General features: G+C 40.0%; 2 protein-coding genes and 1 non-coding gene across 3 annotated transcripts in view; 1 reads left to right on the plus strand and 2 right to left on the minus strand.

Annotated features, from left to right (window-relative positions):
* QRSL1 (glutaminyl-tRNA amidotransferase subunit QRSL1) overlaps nt 1–3,181 on the minus strand; it is a 45,943-nt gene extending 42,762 nt beyond the window's left edge. Inside the window, exon 1 of the mRNA XM_039466208.2 lies at nt 3,062–3,181. Within this exon, the coding sequence (XP_039322142.2) occupies nt 3,062–3,085 (24 nt within the window). The 5' untranslated portion in view covers nt 3,086–3,181. The remainder of the gene's footprint in view (nt 1–3,061) is intronic.
* Nucleotides 3,182–3,281: 100 nt separating this feature from the next.
* RTN4IP1 (reticulon 4 interacting protein 1) overlaps nt 3,282–24,130 on the plus strand; it is a 66,613-nt gene continuing 45,764 nt past the window's right edge. The window contains exons 1-4 of the mRNA XM_003935928.4: nt 3,282–3,999; nt 12,816–12,967; nt 13,773–13,841; nt 15,446–15,570. Of these exons, the coding sequence (XP_003935977.1) occupies nt 3,726–3,999; nt 12,816–12,967; nt 13,773–13,841; nt 15,446–15,570 (620 nt within the window). The 5' untranslated portion in view covers nt 3,282–3,725. The remainder of the gene's footprint in view (nt 4,000–12,815; nt 12,968–13,772; nt 13,842–15,445; nt 15,571–24,130) is intronic.
* LOC120363443 (U6 spliceosomal RNA) lies at nt 20,632–20,735 on the minus strand. The gene has a single exon (XR_005578994.1). It is a non-coding gene; the product is annotated as a U6 spliceosomal RNA (small nuclear RNA).

Genomic DNA, 24,130 nt, shown 5'->3' on the forward strand with positions numbered 1-24,130 from the left:
AGGATTGCTTGAGGTCAAGAATTCAAGACCAAACCTGGCCAACATAGTGAGAGCCCATCTCTAAAAAAAAAATAATCAAAAATAAATAAAAATAGAACTACCATATGATCCAGCAATCCCACTGGTAGGTATATATGCACCTAAAAGAAAGAAAATCAACATAGCAAAGAGGTATCTGCTCTCTCATGTTTATTGCAGCACTATTCACAATAGCTAAAATTTGGAAGCAACCTAAGTGTCTACCAACAGATGAATGGATAAAGAAAATGTCCTACAGGTACACAATGGAGTACTACTCAGCCATAAGAAGAATGAGAGCCTGTCATTTGCAACAATATGGATGAAACTGGAGAACATTGTTAAGTGAAATAAGCTAGGCACAGAAAGACAAACTTCCCATGTTCTCACCGATTTGTGGGAGCTAAGAATTAAAGCAACTGATCTTGTGGAGATAGAGTAAAATGATGGTTACCAGAGGCTGGAAAGGGTAGCAGTAGGTGTGGGAATGGGTAACAGGTACAAAAATACAGTTAGACAGAATAAATAAGATACAGTGTTTGATAGCACAGCAGGTGATTACAGTCAATGATAATTTACTGTACATTTAAAAATAACTAAGAGTATAATTGTAATGTTTGTAAATACTGTTGGGAATCAGCCCTACATCACCCATGGGTACCTCAAGTATGGTGGCGACAAAGGAATGAGAAGAAGATTAAAAGTGGGACCAGGGGGCCACACTTTATTACCCTGGAGGTGACAGTGAAGGTCCCAGCTCTCATCATCCACATTATTTATTGATTACAATCACTTCGATCTATAGGGTACGGGTGGAGTGATGGTGGAATGAATCAGTGAGCCGAAAGTGAATCAGTGAACCAGAACTGGTGTGTCATCCTAAGGATTGAGAACAGTGGTGGTTTGGGAGTTTCACAAAACAAGAACATGTGGTTATCTTTAGCTTATTATCTATGTACAGCTGATGGAACCCGGGCCTTACACGGAGACTACAAGTCTGGCTATGTTACAGTGCTACGAAGGGGTTTTACATCCTTGAGTACAATGTTTATGGTAACAGAGCCGAGGTCACCCTACACTGGAACATGAGGCATGGAGAGGCCTTCCTCCTCAGAGACCTCCTGCGACCTTCCGCAGTTTGTTGTTCCTTGTTTATATGTTACTCATAACCAATTTAGGTAGGCACTCTGTAAGTCCTTTCTCCTTTGCAGCTTTTCCCAGCATAACACAAAGAAATGATAAATGCTTGAGGTGATGGATAGATCATTTACTGATATGATTACTATGCATTGTATGCCTGTATCAAAATATCTCATGTGCTCCATAAATACATACACCTACTACGTACCCATTAAACATTTTTTAAAAAGAACAATCATGAGATTTCAAAAAACACAACCTTGCACAAAGGCCATTGCAACCTTACACACACACAGACACAGATACTTCTGTAAGGACATCTGACCAGCAACTGCCCATCCAACCCTGGACTGATGCCACCTTTGTGACTCATCCTTGTAGCCAACGATAACTGATTCAAAATAATTTATGTAATTCTTCTCATTTTGTCCTTAAAAACATCCCTTGCCCCAACCTCCTTAAATAGGCACATAGTTTACTGTATCACACATATTCCCATTGCATTGCTACTCCAAAATACGTATTTTCTTTAGAGAGTCTCTTTCTGTTACTTAGATTGGCAGTGGAAAAGGCAAGAAAAGGAAATACCATATTTGAATACATTGTATTTCATTTTAAAACAAGTTTTGGGTTTGTTTGTTTTTTTAAAGAACAAATTTGGTTCGCTACAATTCAAAAATGGTATAATAATAATGTATTTTGGGAAAGATTTATTATTTAAAGCCTGTGGATTTAAATTTCCCATTATATACTATAGCTATCTATAATTATAATCCAGGCTGCCAGCTGGGAAAAACAAACAAAACGAAAACTTCTGGGGTGGAATAAAAAGGAAGAAGGAAGGTAGTTTAGGTCTTCAACCCCTACTTATTTTACTAGAAATCACCTGGATCCCCCATTAAACCATACTCCCGGTCTTAACACACAGATCTAATTAAGTCTAGAATGGGACATGGTATTGGTTTTAACAGGTGCCTCAGGTGATTCTGATAGATATGGGCCTTCAGATGGTTCTAAGGTTGAGGAACTTAGAAGAATTTCGGGAAGCAAAAATACTTCAATTAAAGAAAGCTGTAACAGCAGAAATCACGTGGGAGGGCAGATTACAGCCATATCTGCAGGATAGAAATAACCGAGCTTAGTGATTTATTGGATATGAACGATGAGGAAGACTCTAAAGGCAAATGAGGTAACAGTTGTGCCATTAAAAAGTCTATTAAGAATTCAGAAATATCAGAGCTTTTGTTTGTTTCTTAAGATAGGGGTTAAGAGGTAAGGGGGTACTCCCGTTGCAGTGATGACTTCAACATTCATTAAAGTGAATTTGAGGTGCTTATGTGACATTTGGAAGAATTGTCCAGAAGGCATCACAAATACAGCCTAGAATTCAAACACGACGTCCACGCAATGGAGACTAGGGTTAGGGAATCATTGGTATCTTAGTGGTAGGTAAATCCTACAGAATGAATTCTTTCAAAAAAGCCAAAAATTACTCGTTTGAATTTTGCAAACCACAGTTTTGCCGAGCTTCTTAGCGACAACTGCAGCTAAGTGTGGGGGACAGAGAGCCTGAAGTGGCCCCGAAAAGCCCCCCCTTATCTGGCAAAGCCCACTCCGACATCATTTCGGAGCCTGACCCATACCAGGGCAAAGGTCTAAGCACCTAAGAAGCCGATTCACCACCCTACAGCTCCGCGGTACAGATATTTCCCCTACTAAGGTCCTAACTCCTGAATGGGTACGGCGAGTATACCCTAACGACCGAAAGGTACCTATCCGCCACTCAGTTCAAGAGGCAGCGAGGTGGGCCAAGATGCGTGGTAAGGCCCAGGGAGTCTTTTGTCAACGGACTCCACGGAACTTTCCGCCCTCCCAGGGGCCTCAGAGGGCCAAATCCACTCACTTCTCGGAGGGTCCGGCCCAGCATGGTCCTCTTGCCCAGACTGCCACCATAGGAGCCAGGCAAGGAGGAAAAAGAGGTCACCGGTCGCTAGTGATAGTACATGGGCGCAGCCATCTTTAATCGTCACTGAGCCCTTCAACACCGAATACTTGGATTGGTTGAATTGCAGCCCGAGGAAATGATCTTTGCAGGCGATTGGTTGGTGCCGCAAAGCCACACCGGCGGCTGAGGAGAGCTCACCGGGAAGGAGAGTGTGGGCCAGGGTCGCGGCGGTAGCCGAAAAGCCTTCAATTCTCTGGCGCTGGATCGCGAGCGGTGTCTGTTTGTCTCGCCGAGGGCTCCCAGGACAGGGCAGAAATCTAGAGGGGTTGCATACCGGCTTTTCTTTTCTCCTTTTTTTTTTTTTTTTTAAAAAAAAGGGGAAGGGGTGAAAGGGAGGCAGGAGAATGGACAGAAAACTGACTGGAACGTTAATTGGAGCATTTCATATGCGAAGAGCAGAGTAACAGTTCCACGTTCTTCATAAAGTTTCTCCATTAGGTTAATTTCATTTTGGAATGCTCATTTTGCATGCTTAATTTTGAAATTAGCCCGTTTGACTGAATTCAGGGGTGAGAGTTTGATCCAGTTCCAAGTTTGAGCACTCAGTTCAAACCAGTTTACGATGGAATTTCTGAAGACTTGTGTACTTAGAAGAAATGCATGTACTGCGGTTTGCTTCTGGAGAAACATAGTTGTCCAAAAGCCTTCAGTTAGAAAGATTAGTACTACCTCTCCGAGGAGCACTGTTATGCCTGCTTGGGTGATAGATAGATATGGGAAGAATGAAGTGCTTCGATTCACTACGAACATGATGATACCTATCATACACTATCCAAATGAAGTCATTGTCAGAGTTCACGCTGCCAGTGTAAATCCTATAGACGTTAATATGAGAAGTAAGTTTTCAAAAGATATTGTTACCTTTTTAAAAAAAATCACTTTCATAAGGTATGGGGTCTAAAGAAATTGACTACGCTTCTTTGGTTAACACAAAGGAATCATTTAGGTTTTTAACAATATCTCTGCAAATATTATTTCCAAAATTTTGAAATTGCAATGACCAGAGTATCCTTCTGGCCATTTATATTGACAAAATATAAGCTTGATTATATTTTGTCATGCTTATATGCTTATATAATGTCAAGCATTATATTTGCCATGCTTCCTTAAATATGTAAGTTTAGACTTGAGAGCTGTGTCTGTAGCTAATTTTTTTTTTCTTTTCTGCCCAGATTGGAGTGCAGTGGCCCTATCTCAGCTTACTGTAACCTCCGCCTCCTGGGTTCAAGCAATGTCTTTTGCCTCTGCCTCAGCCTCTTGAGTAGCTGGGAACAGGCGTGTGCCACCACACCTGGCTAATTTTTTTTTGTATTTTTAGTGGAGACCGGGTTTCACCATGTTGGTCAGGCTGGTCTCAAACTCCTGACCTCAGGTGGTCCGCCTGCCTCAGCCTCGCAAAGTGCTGGGATTACAGAGGTGCGTGCGCAGCCTGCGTCTGTCCTGGGAACTAAATTTCTGTCCTGGGAACTTTGTGGTGTTCTGAGATCCATCACAGGCTTTGGAGGTAATAGTTATGTTTCCTAGTCAGTTCATAATTTGCTTTTTTTTTTTTTTGAGATGGAGTCTCACTCTGTTGCCAGGCTGGAGTGCAGTGGTGTGATCTCGGCTCACTGTAACCTCCACCTCCTGGGTTCAAATGATTTTCCTGCCTCAGCCTCCCGAGTAACTGGTACTACAGGCGCGCACCACCACACTCAGCTAAATTTTGTATTTTTAGTAGAGAAGGGGTTTCACCATGTTGGCCAGGATGATCTCGACTTCTTGACCTCATGATTCAGTCGGCTTGGCCTCCCAAAGTGCTGGAATTACTGGCATGAGCCACTGTTACCACCTGGAATTTGCATTTTTATAGTACACCCTAAGGACTGAAAGGCACCTATCCCCCACTCAGTTCAAGAGGAGGCCATGATACGTTGTAAGACCCAGGGATTCTTTGTCAACAGCGTTCTCTTTACCATTACTTGTAGGTTTCTTTATTGTTTCGGTAGACAAAGCAACAGAACGGGACTCCAAGATACGGACATAGTACTTTCCTCATTTCTGCTATTGCATTCTGCCCTCAGCACTTAAGATCTATTTTCCTGTTATGCTCCATTCTAAAGGAATGTTCTTAATTTCCGTTGGTTGTACTGACAAAGCTTGGAGAGCACCAACTTCCTAAAATATACAATTATATTTATTTTAGTAATGAAAAGATTTAGTATTGTGCATTAATTTCGCTTTGGAAAATAATGACAGAAATATTGTCAGTCTTGCTTGTGAGAATTCATATGTCTTTTGAAGAAATCGGAAAACATCTTTTGAGATGATCGTGATAATCATAGATCAGTTTCTGTTTTAGGTAAGCTGCCAAATGCAGTTTAGTGTAACCATGGGTCAGTGTTTTGAAGGACTATGTGTAGATCTACAGTTATATTCAACAGATTGCTTTAATAGCAGTTCTTTAATTATTACATTTTAAGTTCTGGGGTGTTGAGAAATGTTGAGTCGTTGAATATTGAGAAATGCTGAGTATATGATAGAATATATTGTTTGCTAGGAAGAAAAATGTCAAGGAAAACCTAGAGCCCCTCCCATCCCCCAAGTAGAAGACTACTTGGGGCATTCTAAAGTGGCAGGACAGTATATAAAAATTATACACCGGTTAAAACAATTATTTAAGCGTGGGACATCTGACCCTGCCTCCTCGTGGAGAATACTTTTTAGTTTGTGATCAGTGGTAAGCAGGCACCAGCTGCCTACTTGGCATATTTTATGTTGTCAGAAAATACCGAACATCTGTTTGTTAATAATAATCACCTGTTCAGAGAGAATAAATGTGTGGGTCAGAGTCTGCTCAAGGCCCTCAGCTGGGAATGCTGTCAGCCCCTTGAGGTTCTCATCTCGGAAGGCTGCTGGCCCCTGGGATGGGCCCATTTTGTTGTTCTGTCTGGGTGTTTGCTTCTCAATTCCTTCAGCGCTTCCGGGGTGGGGGTCTTGGCGGCTGAGCTCACTTGGTACTGGGATGCATATGCAGAACTTGCAGGTTTGTTACACAGGTATACATGTGCCATGGTGGTTTGCTGCACCCATCAACCCATCATCTACATTAGGTATTTGTCCTAATGCTATTCCTCCCCTAGTCCCCCAGCCCCTCAACAGGCCCTGGTGTGTGATGTTCCCCTCCCTGTGTCCATGTGGTCTCATTGTTCAACTCCCACTTTTAAGTGAGAACATTTGGTGTTTGGTTTTCTGTTCTTGTGTTAGTTTGCTGAGAATGATGGTTTCCAGCTTCATGCATGTCCCCGTAAAGGACATGAACTCATCCTTTTTATGGCTGCGTAGTATTCCATAATAACAGTTTTTTTTTGTTTGTTTGTTTTTTTTTTTTTTTTTTGAGACGGAGTCTTGCTCTTTCACCAGGCTAGAGTGCAGTGGCACGATCTTGGCTCACTGTAACCTCTGTCTCCCAGATTTGAGCGATTCCCCTGCCTCAGCCTCCTGAGTAGCTGCGACTGCAGGCATGCACCACCACGCCTGGCTAATTTTTTGCATTTTAGTAGAGATGGGGTTTCACCATAGCCAGGATGGTCTAGATCTTCTGACCTCATGACCTGCCTGCCTTGGCCTGCCAAAGTTGCTGGGATTATAGGCATGAGCCACTGCACCCGGCCAACAATTCTTATATATGACCTGTGCATGATGAATTGTTTTGTTCATGTACATATCCAAATACTAAATTAAGGAAGGTTAATGATAGAATGAACCATTTTTGTGGAATTTATGGGTAAGTATGAAAATGCCGAGACTGTGACTTTGTTTCCTTTTTCTCTTTTTTCTGGGAGTGGTCTGATAGGTTAGGGTAGCAATTTTCATTGTTTGGTTTTAAGACCTCCTTTTTTTTTTTTTTCTCCATTGAGACAACGTCTCACAGTGTGCCCAGGCTGGAGTACAGTGGCACAGCTTGGCTCACTGCAGTCTCTGCCTCCTGAGTTCAAATGATTCTCGAGCCTCAGCCTCCTGAGTAGCTGGGACTACAGGCACCTGCCACCATGCCTGGCTAATTTTTTTGTATTTTTAGTAGAGACAGGGTTTTGCCATGTTGGCCAGGCTGTTCCTGAACTCCTGACCTCAGGTGATCTGCCTGCCTACGCCTCCCAATGTGCTGGAATTACAGGCATGGGCCATTTCGCCCAACCTCAAGACCTCTTTACAGTCCTAAAAATTATTTGGCTTTTGTTTATGTGAGCTGTAGCTATTGATATTTACATTAGAAATTAAAACAAATTTAAAAATATATATTTATTTAAAATACAGTAAACCACTTTTGTGTTGACGTTACTAAGTTGAATCAGGATAAAAATGTAGAATGACATAAAAATAATGACTGAGAGACATAGGTGAAGCACTAAAAGAGGTAGGAGTTGATCTTCTAAAAAAGAAGCAAAAAAAAGTTAGTGATAAGACTAGCCTTGTTTTATGCTTTTACATGTCTCTGTCTGGTTTAATAAGACACTGGATTTTCAACTGTACTTTTGTATTCAATTTTGCATTATGTTATTTGAAATGACGAAAAATCACGTAGATCGACCATTGGGAAAGAGAGGATCTTTTAGAGTCCTTGAAAAGATCTTGGGGAGGTACCAAACTTGGAGAACTTCTGAATTAGGGAAATAAAGTCTAGAGTCATTGTCTTTAGGTCCTTTGACTCCAAATTTAAATGCTGTTACTTTTAATGTAATGAATATATCCAGACATGTGCTGTTCAGTATAGTGGCCACTAGCCACATACGGCTCTCGAGCAGTTGAAATGTGGCTAGTCTGAATTGAGATGTGCAGTCAGTGTGAAATTCACAATACATTTCAGAGACTTAGTAAGAAAAAAAGAATGTAAAATATCTCATTAAGAATTGTATATTGATTACATGTAACTTGATATAAAACATTACTTCCTATGTCCAAATAAAATTAATATCATTTGTTCCCTTTTACCTTTTTGGTAGCTACCAGAAAATACTAAATTTCACATGTGGTTTGGATTATGTTTCTGTCAGACAGCACCTGTTAAGACAATGTGATAGAAGAACTGTTAACACATTTATTTGAGGAAGAGATTTGGGGAAAGACTTTTAGAGTTTTAAAGTATGTGTGGCTGAAAAGCTCTATTAATAATGAATTAAAATGACTTTGCTGTGACTGTCTCATGAAATCGATATTTGTATTCTTTGTTTTGAAGTAATAATTGCTACTACCAGTTGGCCATGCCATTTTCCTTTATTTTTTTTACATTAGGCTTGAAGAAGGGTTCAGTTTTTTATAAGAGATATCTTTTGGTGGTAACTGTTACACAATGATCAGTGTGTTTTTTCATCTCCTTTGATTGTAAGCTCTTTGAAGAACAATCCCATGCTTTGTCAACCTGTTTCAGTGCTTCGCATATGCAGTTGTCATTCAGCCACTATTTCTATGCCATTTTATAGTTTTGTTCTGACATAAGATTACAAACTTCAGCTAGCAGTATTTTATCCATGAGTAATTTTTACATTTTGTCTTCATTTAGATCTGTTAGCTTTTTATTTCTTTAAATGCCCATGCATAATTCATGTTGTGTACATTTTCATTTAAACAGAATTGCTGTATCTGGACTTTTCCTTGGCTGCTGTTAATAACATAATACTGTAAAACATCTTGCTTTTATATAGTATTCTTGAAACGTCTTAGTTTCTTATGACTTGACTGGATAATGTTGTTTGCAAGTTATCCTCTCTATTTTCCCTCCTGCCCATGGATTCTTTTTGAGGATATGTTATTGTCATTGGAGACGATATCTGAAACAGTAGGTTTGTGAAACAAAATAATGAGTAGAAGATCGTAAACTGTAGGAAGCAGTTATTTCCCTTGACAGGAAGGCAGGAGACTTGTCTTTTTCATTTGAAAGATGAAGCCTGGCTGTTTTTCTGGAGATGGCCACTACCGTTGGACATAAAATAATAAATTATAGAAATGGCTAAAGAAATGAAGAATTTTAACATAGGAAAAAGATGCAGCCAACAGCATCATACCAACAAAGTTTGGTGTTTTTAGATGGGATTAAAGTCTTTATACAGATGACAGATTTAGGATTTTTCAAATTGGCCCAATTCTCTCCAAGTAGCAACCTCTGTCAATGGGATGGAGCACCTAAGGGCCCCATTCGGTCATCTGTGTCACCAAGCAGGTTCTCAGTTACTAACTGCTAGCTAACGACATTCTGGATTCCGGGCTTGTTAGTAGCAGTGAGCCAGGGCTACTGTGTTGATGTATTAGCATATCAGGGGACCAAGAAAACTAAAAACAACTTTGAACTGCAGGCTCTGTAACTCAGACTGAAACCTTTTTGCAGCTCTTAAACAGCAGCTAAAGTTTGACATGGCTAAGTGTCCACTTCTGATGTTCAAACCACATAGAGGTTTCAGTGAACAGTTTAATTATCTTTTAGCAGTGGAAAAGGAATGCAAGACAGGAAGACTGAAGCACATGACTTGTGAATATTACAGGGGAAGTTGTTTGTTTTTTTTTTTTGTTGTTGTTGTTGTTTTCTCTCTGATAGTGTAATCCTAACTAGCCAGATGGCAAATGTGTAATGTTGGTATAATGGCCGTCAGCTTAGATTTTCTGGGACTTTCCCACCTTGCAAACACTTTATCCCATGTGTCTTGATTTTTCATTAGAAACGCAACTCATGCAAGCTACCTACCTGTCAGCGTCTCTCTCCAAATCTTTTACTTTCCTTCCTGCTGTATGGATTAGCTGTCACTGCTTTCACGTAAGGCCAGCCTTTGGCTTGTGTTTCTAATTGTCCCCTCTCACCTACTCTGAGATATCATTCCAGCAGGTATCTCCTGCATCATCAATCTTTTCTACTGGATCATATCCATTAGCATATAGACTAGCTGTTATTTCTCCTTTCTTAAGAAAAAAAGCCACTCAAAAGTCTTCTGTCCATCCCAGTTACCACTTGTAGCTACTGCTCCATTTCTCTGCTACCTTTACAACAAAACTATTTTAAAGAGAGTTCGGTCTTCTCATGGTCTTTAGTCCCTTACTTCCCATTCTCTCAAAAGCACACCACACAGCAGCTGCTCCTGGCCGGGTTACCAAAGGTCTGTATGTTGTTAGATCCAGGCTTGTTTGTTTGTTTTGAAGCCTCTTAGCAGCTTTGGACCTTATTTGAAAACCTGTCTCCCCTGTCAGCAGCATTGAATGTCTTTAAACGGATTCCTTAGGCTCTTCTGCTGCTTGCTTCTCATCCCTGAGATCTAATGGACTGCCCACAGGAGTGGATGTGGAGTCAGAGAAGTGTACAGAGTGGGTTAATGACTGTGGAGCACACGTTGTATGGGGTAGGGAGTGGTACATGACACTGGAGAGGTGGGCAGGGTGCCTATCATGGACAGCCTCACATGGCAGACATGTTCTCAGAAATATCAAGCAGAAGAGAGTATAACAGATACTTTTGTGTCTGAGAAAAATCACGTTGTATGTGGAAGACATGTAATCCTATTCTGGAATATTACAGAGTAACAAATTTATTTGAACCCCAAAATTATAATCAAAAGAATACTTCAAGTTTTATTTAGCTGATATTTATGTACATCTTCTTTTTCTTTTTCTTTTTTTTTTTTTTTTTTGAGACAGAGCTTCCCTTTGTCACCCAGGCTGGAGTGCAGTGGTGTGATCATGGCTCACCGTAGTCTCAAACTCCTGGGCTCCTGTGATTCTCCTACCTAGCCTCCTGAGTAGCTGGGACTGCAGACATGTACCACTCTGCCTGACTAATTTTTAAAATTTTTGGTAGAGGTAAGGTTTCACTGTGTTGCCCAGGCTGGTCTTGAACTCCTGAACTCAAGCAATCTTCCCACCTTGGCCTCTCCAAGTCCTAGGATTACAGGTGTGAGCCACCGCACCTGACCTGTAAATAGTGTTAAAAAGATATGGGCGAGATGCGGTGGCTCACACTTGTAATCCCAGCACTTAGGAAGGCCAAGGTGGGCAGATTGCTTGAGCCCAGGAGTTCGAGACCAGCTGGGCCAACATGACAAAACCCTGTCTCTACAAAAATTGGCTGGATGTGGTGGCGCACACCTGTAATCCCAGGTACTCCAGAGGCTGAGGCATGAGAATGGCTTGAACCCAAGAGGTGGAGGTTGCATTAAGCCAAGATCACATCACTGTACTCCAGCCTGGGTGACAGAGTGAGACACCATCTCTAAAAATAAATAAAAAGATACATATAATAAAACAACTTGATTTTACACATCAGAACAGATGCAGCCAGGTGGCTTTTTTTTTCCCCTCAGGAATTTATTCCAATTTTTTCCAAAGATGTTATTCTAGAAATATTTTTAAGGAGATCTGGATCATTCTCATAAATTATTGTCACCCTCCAATACTTTATATTCTTGTCTTATTTATTTATTAACTTAAAACAGCTTAAATATTTATCTTCACCAGACCTGGTTCCAAATATCTTTGTTGTTTAAAAAATTCATGAATGAATACGTTAATAAAGACATCATCTTCAAAGAACAAAGCAAAACTGTATAAAAGATATTAAAAGTTACAATTTCACTACAATTTGACAATTTTAAAATTTGAATTTCAAAAATATTTTGAGCAATGGTGGCTGGCTTTAGTTTAATAAGTGATTATCACTTTCCAAATTTACCTATTTGTTTATTTTGAGTTGGTGTTTTGCTCTTATTGTTCACGCTGGCATGCAGTGGTGCCGTCTGGGCTCACTGCAACCTCCACCTCTGGATTCAAGCGATTCTCCTGCTTCAGCTTCCTGAGTAGCTGGGATGTGCCACCACACTTGGCTAATTTTGTATTTTTAGTAGAGACGGGGTTTCTTCATGTTGGTCAGGCTAGTCTCGAACTCCCAACCTTAGGTGATCCGCCCACCTTGGCCTCTCAAAGTGCTGGAATAACAGGCATGAGCCACCGCGCCCAGCCAGTAAATTTTTTTTAAAAAGAACTACATCCATCTTTTTATGCTTTCCCATGTAATAGCAAAAATTTATAAGGTTGATTACTTTAAAAAAAACTTTTTAAATTCAGTGGTATAAGTGCAGGTTTGTTATATAAGTAAGCTTGTGTCATGGGGGTTTATTGCACAGATTATTTCATCTCCCAGGTATTAAGCCTTGTACCCATTAGTTATTTTTCTTGATCCTCTTCCTCTTCCCACCCTCCACCCTCTGTAAAGCTCCAGTGTGTGTTGTTCCTTTCTATGTGTCCATGTGTTCTCATCATTTAGCTCCCACTTTTAAGTGAAAACATGTAGCATTTGGTTTTCTTCTTCTGTGTTAGTTTGCTAAGGATAATGGCGTCCAGTTCTGTCCATGTCCCTGCAAAGGACATGATCTCATTCCTTTTTATGGCTGCATAGTATTCTGTGGTTTGTATGTACCACCGTTTTTTTTATCCAGTCTGTCACTGATGGGCAGTTAGGTTGATTCCATGTCTTTGCTGTTAATAGTGTTGCAGTGAACATGCATTTGCATGTGTCTTTAAAATAGAATGATTTGTAATCTACATCTTGAAGACTTAAAATTGTACTGCCCTATAACCCTGTGGTAGTTTTAAAAGCATTTCATTCTTACTTGGAGGAAACATAAATTGTATTTTATAGGTGGTTACGGAGCTACAGCTTTAAATATGAAGCGTGATCCTTTACTCATAAGAACCAGAGGAGAAGAATTTCCTCTGACTCTGGGTCGGGACGTATCTGGCGTGGTGATGGAATGTGGCCTTAGTGTGAAGTACTTCAAGCCTGGAGATGAGGTGAGTTAGGAAATGCCACTGTTCCTTTACTAAATGTGCAAATTTCATTCTGTTTGTTTTGGAAGTATATTTTATGCTGATGACCTTTTTTCTTTTTTTTCAACAAATGTACCGAGCTTTGACTAGAACTGTCACTTTTTTGGTTCTGTTGTTACATTTTTTCACAAATAATTCCAAAATATCTTGACTGTACTTCAGTTTTTGTTTTCTAAATTTAGTACTTAAATGCAAGAAATATGTAAGACTGAGGCTATTTTTTTCCTTGAAAGAGCCTTTAAATGACAATTTCTACCTTACGGATGGGATGGCTTTAAAACAGCTAAAGTTTGGTATAATCTTCTGTCACTTGTCCCTTTGAACTTTTGTACCAAGAAATTATAGTGAGTTCATAATCATAGCTAACACTGTTCTGGTTGCTTTTTATAAAATAACTCATTTAGTCCCTCTGAGGTAGATAAAGTTAGGCCCAGTTTATAGATGAGGAAGCCAAGCTAGAAAGAGGTCTCACAGCTAATAAGTGGTGGAGCCAGGATTCAAGCCCCAGTGAGTGTGGTCTTACTGATACTCAAAGTAGTCAGTCAATGCAGCAGGATATGCTGGCATCTGCTTCCAGTGTGGTTTAACTTAATAAATCCAAAATTATACTAAGTAATAAATTTATATCATGAAAGTGGCACCCCTGCTTGGTGTAGTGCTGACTTCTGTGTTTTTCACAGCATAGGGTATATATTAGGGAACACTTTCATACTTAGCTTTGGTCAGAAGATACCTGTGTTTCTAATGAAATTGTGTGTGTGTGTTTCAGGTCTGGGCTGCAGTTCCTCCTTGGAAACAAGGCACTCTTTCAGAGTTTGTGGTAGTCAGTGGGAATGAGGTAACTTACCAACTCTGCCGAAATGCATTAGAAAGTTTAAACAAAGACTGACAATATCTCTGAAATAAATTGGTTGTCTTTCAGATCTAGTTTATGTTTGATGGGCAGTTTCTAAAGAGATAAGATAGAATATAGGAATTGTGGAGAGATGAAAAAAATATTTCATGCCACTCAGTAACACTGCCTGCTAACGTAGTTATTTTTCTCTCATGGAACATGGGTTTGGAATGAGACCTAGAACCCCGCTGTGTTTGTTTCTTGGTTTTATGCTAGATAAATAGTTGAAAGCAGATATAGGCAGTGGAGAGGATGGATTAGTCATCAGTGGAGACATGGAAATATCCAGCAGTTTTGAATAACTTGAAAAACAGGAGTCTAATCAAATATGGTCAGGAGACCTGACAAATTGAATAGAGAGAAGTTAACATTGAGGAAATTGGCTACTGAAGGGAGGGCAGGAAGGGGAAAAACGGTGTTACTGAGATTAGAGAAAACCTAGAAAGATTTCTTTTCCAGAAAATGAGAGTAAAGGAAACAGCTGATCTCAAAAACTAATTAGGATGTGTTTTGAGAGTTCATGATTTATTTGGATTTATTTAGGGACTAATGGGGCTATTGATGTCTTTTTATAAACAATGAAGTAGTTATATCTAATAATATAGCTTACGTAACATTACCGAACCTCTGTGAGGCAGGTAGAGGTATTCTATACAATATTTACAGGGATAATCTTGGAGTAGGGTGTGCATCAAACACTGAACTGAAATAATTTTATAGATTTATCTAAGAAAATACAGTTGACCCCTGAACAATGCAGGAGTTGGTGCACCTACCCCTGTGCTGTAGAAAATCCACCTACATCTTTTGAGTCCCCCAAAACTTAACTGCTAATAGACTACTGTTGTCCAGAAGCCTTACCAATAACAAAAAGTCAACTAAGGCCGGGTGCGGTGGCTCACGCCTATAATCCCAGCACTTTGGGAGGCTGAGGCAGGTGGATCACACGGTCAGGAGTTTGAGAGCAGCCTGGCCATATATGGTAAAACCCTGTCTCTACAAAAAAATACAGGACGTGGTGGCACACGCCTGTAATCCCAGCTACTCAGGAGGCTGAGACAGGAGAATCGCTTGAACGTGGGAGGTGGAGGTTGCAGTGAGCCGAGATTGCACCACACTGCACTCCAGCCTGGGCAACAGAGCAAGACTCCATCTCAAAAAAAAAAAAAAAAGAAGTCAACTAACACAAATTTTATATGTTATGTGTATTGTATACTGTAGTCTTACAATAAAGGAAGCTAGAAAAAAGAAAGTGTTATTAAGAGAATCATAAAGAAAAGTATACTATTCATTAAGTGGGTCATCATAAAGATTTTCATCCTTGTTGTCTTCATGTTGACTGAAAAGAGAAGGAGTAGGGAGAACAGGGGTTGGTTTTGCTGGTCTCAGAGGTAGCAGAGGCAGGAAATCCATGTATAAGTGGACTTGAGCAATTCAAACCCCTGTTGTTCAAGGGTCAGCTGGATTCCTGTGAAGGTAAATGTGCTTAATTGTGTTCATAGGTTTGCAAGTCATTGCTTGTTTTTGACTGTTGTCTTCAAACATAGGTTTCTCACAAACCCAAATCACTCACTCATACTCAAGCTGCCTCTTTGCCATATGTGGCTCTCACAGCCTGGTCAGCTATAAACAAAGTTGGTGGCCTGAATGACAAGAATTGCACAGGAAAACGGTAAGTGTATCAATCAGTGGCAGCATCTAAGCTTCTTTTCTTTCCTTCTGTAAGTTCCTTGCAGTAGATCTGTCAGAGCTTCGAAATTTAGGATTATTTACATGAACAGAGCTGTGCTAATATTTGAAAACAATTTCCAAAGAACTCTATTTGTGTCAGTTTGCGCTTTCTTAGTTTCATTCTGTAGATTCTCAGCCCAATCAACTGGGAATTTTTTTCACTGAGATGTGTGGATGGAATGGACTTTAGGAGTCTGAAGCTTAGAAAATAATGCAAAATTTTTATATGTGATTCTCTGGGAAGAAGATCCATATCTTTTAATCAAATTCCTAGAAAGGTTAAGAATTGGCCAGGTGCAGTGGCTCACACCTGTAATCCTAGCACTTTGGGAGGCAGAGGTGGGTAGATTGCTTGAGCTCAGGAGTTTGAGACCAGCCTGGGCAACACGGTGAAAACCCTGTCTTTACTGAAAATACAAAAAATTAGCTGGGCATGGTGGCATGAGCCTGGAGTCCCAGCTACTTGGGAGGCTGAGGCAGGAGAATCTCTTGAACCTGGGTGGGGGTGTGTGTGTGGAGGTTACAGTGAGCTGAAATTGCACCACTTCACTCCAGCCTGGGCAACAGAGCAAGACAACGTCTCAAAAAAAAATTATCCTATAGAGTTTCTAAAGAAGGATGTCAAGGTGAAAATGTTTTTTCCCTATCTGTCCCAGGAGTTATTCTCACATTTGCATATGTCTATAAAGAGACTACAAAACTATTGAATATTCTTAAGTTCTCTCAGTCTCAATGCCTAATATCCATTAGATCAGTTCTGATTCCCAGTGCCTTGGGCAAGTGCTCATTTGGGTTAGTAGCAACATGGTGACCAGAAATGTCTCAGATGTACTTGAGTTTGTATCTAGATTCTATTGCTTTCCAGCTGGGTGACCTGCTCATTCACTTTTTTGTGAGTTTTGTTTTGAAGGTTAAATGAGGTAATACACATTAAACTGGTCACACAGTTTATGGCACATGGGAGGCACTCAGTAAATGGCGGTTACTATTGTTAGCAAGGAGATTATGGTGTTCTTGGTATTTTAGAAAGTTGCCATCATAGAGAAAACTGATGATTTTGTTTTCTGTTTAGAAAACTAGATACTAAGAACCATTTAATGATTGTAAGGAAGGAAAAAGCTAGAGGTCAAACTATAATAAATTAAATTAACCTAGGGTTTTTTTTTTTTATTACTAAGGATTAGGCCGGTAACATAACTGAAGTCAGTGTCATTCTGTTCTGTTGTCATGAAACATTGCACTTTACATTCAGTGTGTTGGGTGATAGAGCATTAAATTTAATGCAAGTTTAATAGCTGTATTTTTGAAAGCTTGTGAAAGCTATTCATCTAATGAGGTGCTACCCTTTATCTTAGAATTCAAGGTAAATATTCTAAAGGTCAATCCTGCTTACTTTTTAAGCGATTGTAGCTTATCTTTCTTGAAATTGTCGTTTTGGTCAACACTTTGTGTAAATGAGATTGGTTTCAACCACATAGATTTTTCTAATGGTTTCCTTTAGTTAATAACCTTGCAAAAATCTTATTGAAGATTTTTAGACCTGTATTGTTATTGTAGACACTGCAACAGCATTGATGTTCTGTTGTTTTGTTTTTTCTCTTAAAAACATTAGGCTTTGTATGCCTGCATGACTATATGTGCACTATGGTTAGAGATCTCTCATTTCTTTTACTGGTTTAGGGCTCTCTCGGCATACTTTTAATATACTGTAAAAAAGAATTGCGCCGGGCGCGGTGGCTCAAGCCTGTAATCCCAGCACTTTGGGAGGCCAAGGTAGGTGGATCACAAGGTCGAGAGATCGAGACCATCCTGGTCAACATGGTGAAACCCCGTCTCTACTAAAAGTGCAAAAAATTAGCTGGGCATGGTGGTGTGTGCCTGTAATCCCAGCTACTCAGGAGGCTGAGGCAGGAGAATTGCCTGAGCCCAGGAGGCGGAGGTTGCGGTGAGCCGAGATCGCACCATTGCACTCCAGCCTGGGTAACAAGGGCGAAACTCCGTCTCAAAAAAAAAAAAAAAAAAAAAAAAAGAGATTTCTGGGGTCAAGTCAGAATATAGAAACTTGAAGATGATTCTCTACTTCCGGATGTCTTGCTGTTTTGTAGCATGTTTCTTTTTTTTTTTTTTTTTTTTAATTTGTGAGGCAGCCAAGGTGTTGGTGCCTTACCTCATAAGATTACAATACTGAAAACTGTGATTGTAGAGGACTTAGGTGCCCAAATGCCAAATAAAAAGTGACCCAGTCCTGGAAAAGAAGCCAACATTGCTTCAGGGCTTTAATGTAAGTTTAGAGAGAATTCAGAGATTAGATAGAAAGGACAGGGCAAGTTAGATTGTAGGCTTTAAGAATGCCTAAGTAGTGTAATACTTATTCATATTTTCCTCATCTTTAAAAAATATGTCACTAGTATAATCCCCTCTGACTTCCAAAGAAGCTCTATATGTGCACTTAAGTAATAGAGGCACGCAATGAAAAACCTTGGCAATTTTGAATAACAGTGCTTTTTTCGAACAGAGTCTTTCTGTGCACTTTATGTAAACCAACAAACAGAGCACAAGTTTCTTCACTATCACAAATAGGCTTTTACATCAATGAGATTTGACTATATAGTGTGGCCATTATAGTAAGCTAGGTAAAAAGTATTCCCCACTGTGTAGGACTTAAGCGGAGGGCCAGCAGTAGCTTCCCTTTGCATTGAATGTGCTGGGAAGAATACAAGAAAGATTAATTCATCCACAAGACTTCAGACCTTAGAGTACCAACTGGCTTATTGTTGGCTTGAAATTTTATTTTACCTGCTGTCCTTTTGGGGACTTTGAAGAAAGATATGGGCCCTGGTTGAACCTGTACAATATAGAGTTTATGGGACAAAAAACGATGTGTCCTCAGGTCTTCCTTACAAGCTAACAGTGCTTCATTCATTGGGCCTGCTACTTCCTGCTTCTGCACTTGGGGTTGCCATCATGTGGCAGCACAAGGAACTGAAGCTGCTGTTGCAGAACCACTCCGGCTAAGCCCTGCTGTGTAAAATACAGTTTTGCTTTTTTATTTGAGGGAATGTCATTGCTTTTGATCAAGAGTTATGGGGAAGAGATAAACTAACAATAATGAGGTTGGAGATGTGTTTGGCACTTGGATCCTGAAGTAGCCTTTATAGTTATTATCCAGCAATCAAATTATTTTCAAGCTTTTCTTTGCTGGAAGAAACGTTAATGCAGTCTTTCCAGTAGCCAGGCGATCCCCTCACTTGAGGTAATAGCATTTGTTGCCTTGATTGTAGGGCATATGCTGATTGGATGATTTCTTTTTTCCTTTTTTTAGAGATGAGGTCTCACTCTGTCACCCAGGCTGGAGTACAGTGGCACAATCAAAGATCACTGCAGCCTCAAACTCCTGGGCTCAAGCCATCGTCCCACCTCAGCACCACCATGCCTGGATAATTTATTTTTTATTTTTTGTAGAGATGTGATCTCATTATGTTGTCCAGGCTGGTCTTTAATTCTTGGGCTCAAGCAATCTTCCTGCCTCAGCCTCCCAAAGTGCGGGATTATAGGCGTAAGCCACCGTGTCTGGCCATGGATGATTTTTAAAGTCAAGAAACTTTGATCAGGCATCTGCTACATCCAGGGTGCTGTGGCCAGTGCAGGGCATAGTAGGAGGTCTCTGACCTTAAGAACTTGCAGAATAGGTTGGGAAGTAGGATGTGTGATACAGATAACAAGTTCCAGGCTATGTTAAGGGTATTGTAGAGTAAAACTGGGACTTGGGCCTTCAAGGGAAGGAAGCCAATGTGCACGCAATGTGAGGGGAAGAATGAGGGGGAACAGGGTCTCAGAGGAAGAAAATTCCATTCAGGAAACAGTGAGAGGGACAGTTGGGGAGTGGAGGTAATACATTGTGAGGAACTTAAATGAGAATTTAACTAGCAACACTTCTATAAGAATGAACAAAAGTAAGAGGGTAAAATATTTCATGGGGGAATTAATTTTTGAATGTATCTGTGAAGCAGTTTTAATACTTTTTTCTCTCATTTAGGAAGTACTAAAGCTATGTTTGAATTGTCGGGGCAAAAGGTACTTTACCTCTGCCCTCCGAAGGTTCTATAACTGTCTGCTTAAATAAACTGATACTAGATTAACAGGAGAAAAGTCATACATATTTATTTATTTCCTTTCATTATTAATTGATATGTAATAATTGTACACATTTATGGGGTATAGTATGATATTTCAGTACATGGATACCACGTGTAATGATCAAATAAGAACAATCAGCATGTCCTTCAAGTCAAACATTGATCATTTCTTTGTGTTGGGAACATTAAAAATCCTTTCTTCTAGTTTTTTGAGAGTATACAATAAATTATTATTAACTATATTCACCCTGTAGTTCTGTGGAGTACTAGAACGTATTCTTCCTGTCTAGCTGTAATTTTGTATTTGTTAACCAACCTCACCCTGTTCTTCCCTCCCTGCTACCCTTCCCAGTGTCTGATAAACCACAATTCTACTCTCTGCTTCTGTGATCTCAACCTTGGCTAGCTGCCCCTTGAATTAAAACATGGTATTTATCTTCTTGTGCCTGACTTATTTCACTTAACGGAATGTCCTCCAGGCTCACCTCTGTGGCCGTGAATGACAGAATTTCATTCTTACCTTTTTATGGTCGAATAGTATTACATCATATATATACCATATTTTCTTTTTATCTGTTATTTTCTGTTTATCTGTTAATGGACGTTTAGGTTGGTTCCATATCTTGGCTATTGTGAACAGTGTTGTATTAAACATGGGAGTGCAGGTACGTCTTTGATATACTGATTCTCCTTCCTCTGGATAAATACTCAGCATTAGGATTGCTGGATCTTATGGTAGTTTTACTTTTAGGGAAAGCTTCATACTGTTTTTCGTATTGGCTGTACCAGCTTCCATTCCCACCAAAGGTGTGTAAGAGTCCCCTTTTCTCTACATTCTTTCCAATATTTATATTTTTTGGTATTTTTTCTATATGGAACCCTTCACAAATTTACCTGTCAGTCTTGCTCAGGGACCATGCTAATCATCTTTTGTGTCGTTCCAGTTTTAGTATAGGTGCTGCCTAAGCAAGCCCTGTTTTTTCTCTTTTTGGTTATAGCCATTCTAACTGCGGTGAGATATCTCATTGTGGTTTTAATTTGCATTTCCCTGATTGTTAGTGATGTACAGCATTTTTTCCTATGCTTGGCCATTTTTCTTTTTTTGAGAAATGTCTGTTCTTTGTGTGTTTTAAATTGAATTACTAGTTTTTTTTTTTTTATTGGTGTTGAGTTTTTTTCCTTAAATATTCTGTATAGTAGTCCTTCATTGGTTGTAGAGTTTGGATATGCTTTCTCCTGTTCTACAGGTTGTCTCTTCATTGGTTTCATCTGCTGAACAGAGCTTTTTAGTTTGATATAATCCTATTTATTAATGTTTTTGTTGCCTGTGCTTTTGAAGTCTTACCTATAAAATTTTCGCCTGTATTCCCATATGCTTTATTCTAATAGTTTTGTTTTGGGTTTTATGTTTAAGTCTTTAATTCATTTTGAGTTGGTTTTTATATATGGTGAGAAATGAGAATCTATAGTTGCCATTCTTCTGCATATGAATACCCAATTGTCTCAGCAGCAATTATTGAAGAAATTATTTTCTCCCCCACATAAGTTCTTGTAGCCTTTGTTGTAAATTAGTTGGCTATAAATAGTTGGATTTATTTCTGGGTTCTTTATTTTGTTCCATTGGTCCCTGTGTCTGTTTTTATACTAGTACCATGTTGTTTTGGTTATTGTAGCTTTGTGGTATAGTTTGAAGTCATGAAGTGTGTGTGATGCCTCCTGCTTTTTTATTTTTGTGCATATTGCTTTGGTTATTTAGGGTCTTTTGTGGTTCCATGCAAATTTTAGGATTAAGAAAAAAATCTGGGAAGAATGTCATTGGTATTTTAATAAGGCTTGCATTATGTCTGCAGATTGCTTTGGGTGATTTGGTCATTTTAACAACATTTATTTTTCCAATCCGTGAGCATAGGATGTCTTTCCATTTTTTTGTGTTCTCTTCAATTTATGTATTTATTTAATTTATATGGTTGTTTTTTTGTTTTTTGTTTTTTGGTTTTTTTTTGAGACAGGCAGGTCTTGAACTCCTGTACCCAAGTGCTGGGATTAGAGGCCTAAGCCACCATGCTCAGCCCTCTTCAATTTCTTTTATCAGTGTTTCTAATTTTCATTATATAAATCTTTTACCTCCTTGGTTAAATTTATTCCTAAGTGATTTTTGTGTAGCTATTGTAAATGAAATTGATTTCTTTTTCAGCTAGTTCATTGTTGGTATATAGAAGTGCTACTGATTTTTAAATTTTTATTTATATGTATGTATTTATTTATTTATTATTATTTTATTTTTGAGATGGAGTTTTGCTCTTGTTACCCAGGCTGGAGTGCAATGGCATGATCTCGGCTCACCGCAACCTCCGCCTCCTGGGCTCAGGCAATTCTCCTGCCTCAGCCTCCTGAGTAGCTGGGATCACAGGCACGCGCCGCCATGCCCAGCTAATTTTTTGTATTTTTTTTTAGTAGAGACGGGGTTTCACCATGTTGACCAAGATGGTCTCGATCTCTTGACCTCGTCATCCACCCGCCTCAGCCTCCCAAAGTGCTGGGATTACAGGCTTGAGCCACCACGCCCAGCTATATGTATTTATTTTTAAAAATTCTTTTTGATGACAGAGTCTTGTTTTGTCACCCAGGCTGGAGAGCAGTGGCACAATCTTGGCTCACTGCAACCTCTACCTTCCTGGGCTCAAGCGATCCTTCTACCTCAGCCTCCCAAATAGCTGGGACTACAGGTGTGTGCCACCATGACCAGCTGATTTTTGTATTTAGTAGAGATGAGGTTTCACTGTGTTGGCCAGGCTGGTCTTGAACTCCTGGAATAAAGTGATCTGCCTGTCTCAGCCTCCTGATTACGGGTGCGAGCCACTGCTCCTGGCTGCTACTGATTTTTATATGTTGATTTTGTATTGTGCTACTTTAATGAATCTGTTTATCAGTTCGAAGAGGTTTTTGGTGGAGTCTTTTTTTTTTTCTATGTATAAGATCGTGTCACCTGCAAAGGGGGACGATTTGTCATCCTCTTTTCCAATGCGGATGCCCTTTATTTCTTTCTCTTGTCTAATTGCTCTGGCTTTTACTTCTAGTACTTTTTCCTGTAGCTGTATCTGTTGTGTTGTTTGAATAGAGTGCTTTGGCTTTGTTCCTGGGTGAGCACGGTCATGTAGTCTCTGTATGATTTCTGGGTGACAAACAGCCATCAGTGGTGTCGGTGAATTCCTCAGTGGCTTACGCTGTAGTTTGTGGAGGCTGTTGGGTGCTTTTGTTGGACACAGGGATGCTGGGCAGTCAGGTCCTCAGGTCACTAGGTGACACATGTGGCTGCATGGCATTCCTGCTGTTGGTGTGGGTGGCAGGCTTTTAGTGTACTAGTCCTCAGGACCCTGGTCAGTGTGCCCGAGGGCTTGCAGTGGTGGTTGTGGGCTCTGGGTGAACTGGTCCTCTAGTCTCTGCACTGCATGCATGGCTGTATGGCAGCTCTGCGTCTGGAGGGGTGGGGTCATTGTCAGGGTTGGTGGCAACAGACCTGGGTAGGTAATAATGTGCAGGTGCATGGAAGTCACACAAGGTATGAAACTTGAAGAAGGGCTAAATACCCTTTTCATAGGGAAGAGGGGAGAGGGAAGGGGAATTTGTAGGCAATTTTGGAGGGAGAGTAAATTATTTTGAAGGGAGATGATTGGGCCCAAAGAACAGACAATAGCCTAGGACAAAATTCATCTGGTCTATGGCTGTGGCACCCACTCTAGTCTTGTCTCATGTGAGAATTTTCTGTGTTTGATAAGAGAATAGGGAGGGGGCCCAAGAAAATAGCATTCCTTCTGAGGGAACTTCAGAGAAATCCTCTCTTTGCACTTCAGGAGAAACAAAGGGATGGCGGGGGGTGATTAGAGAAGGTCAGCGAGACCTTCATTCTGAGGCTGCTCCTTTACTTCAAAGTACTGAGCATGTCAAAGCGCTATACTTTGGTTTGTTTTCTGAGCCCCAACAGGATCTTTAAAATTTCTTCTATTCTTGATAATTTTGGAAATTATAAATCCTTCTGGAAGGAATACAATTTGCCAGGAGACTTGTTTTAATTACGTTTAATGCTTTTAATTTCAAAGGGAACAACTGGCTCAGATATTTTAGTAGTAACTTTTGAGCTACTAAAAAGTTAGTAGCTTTACTAACAAACAGCCTTCCGTGATTTGGGCAAGATAGAAAAAAATGAAATGAAACTAGAGTTAAGATTATAGACAGAATGCATGTTCCAAGATTTGGTTTACTTGCTAGAGATGGGGGGCAAAATTCCCTGCACTTTCCAGCAGCCGAAGCAATAGGGACCCACAGTAGCAGTGACTCAATTTACGGTGACGTTAAATAGGACAGATA

The sequence above is a fragment of the Saimiri boliviensis genome, chromosome 4 (assembly GCF_048565385.1).
Source record: "Saimiri boliviensis isolate mSaiBol1 chromosome 4, mSaiBol1.pri, whole genome shotgun sequence".
Lineage (NCBI taxonomy): Eukaryota > Metazoa > Chordata > Mammalia > Primates > Cebidae > Saimiri > Saimiri boliviensis.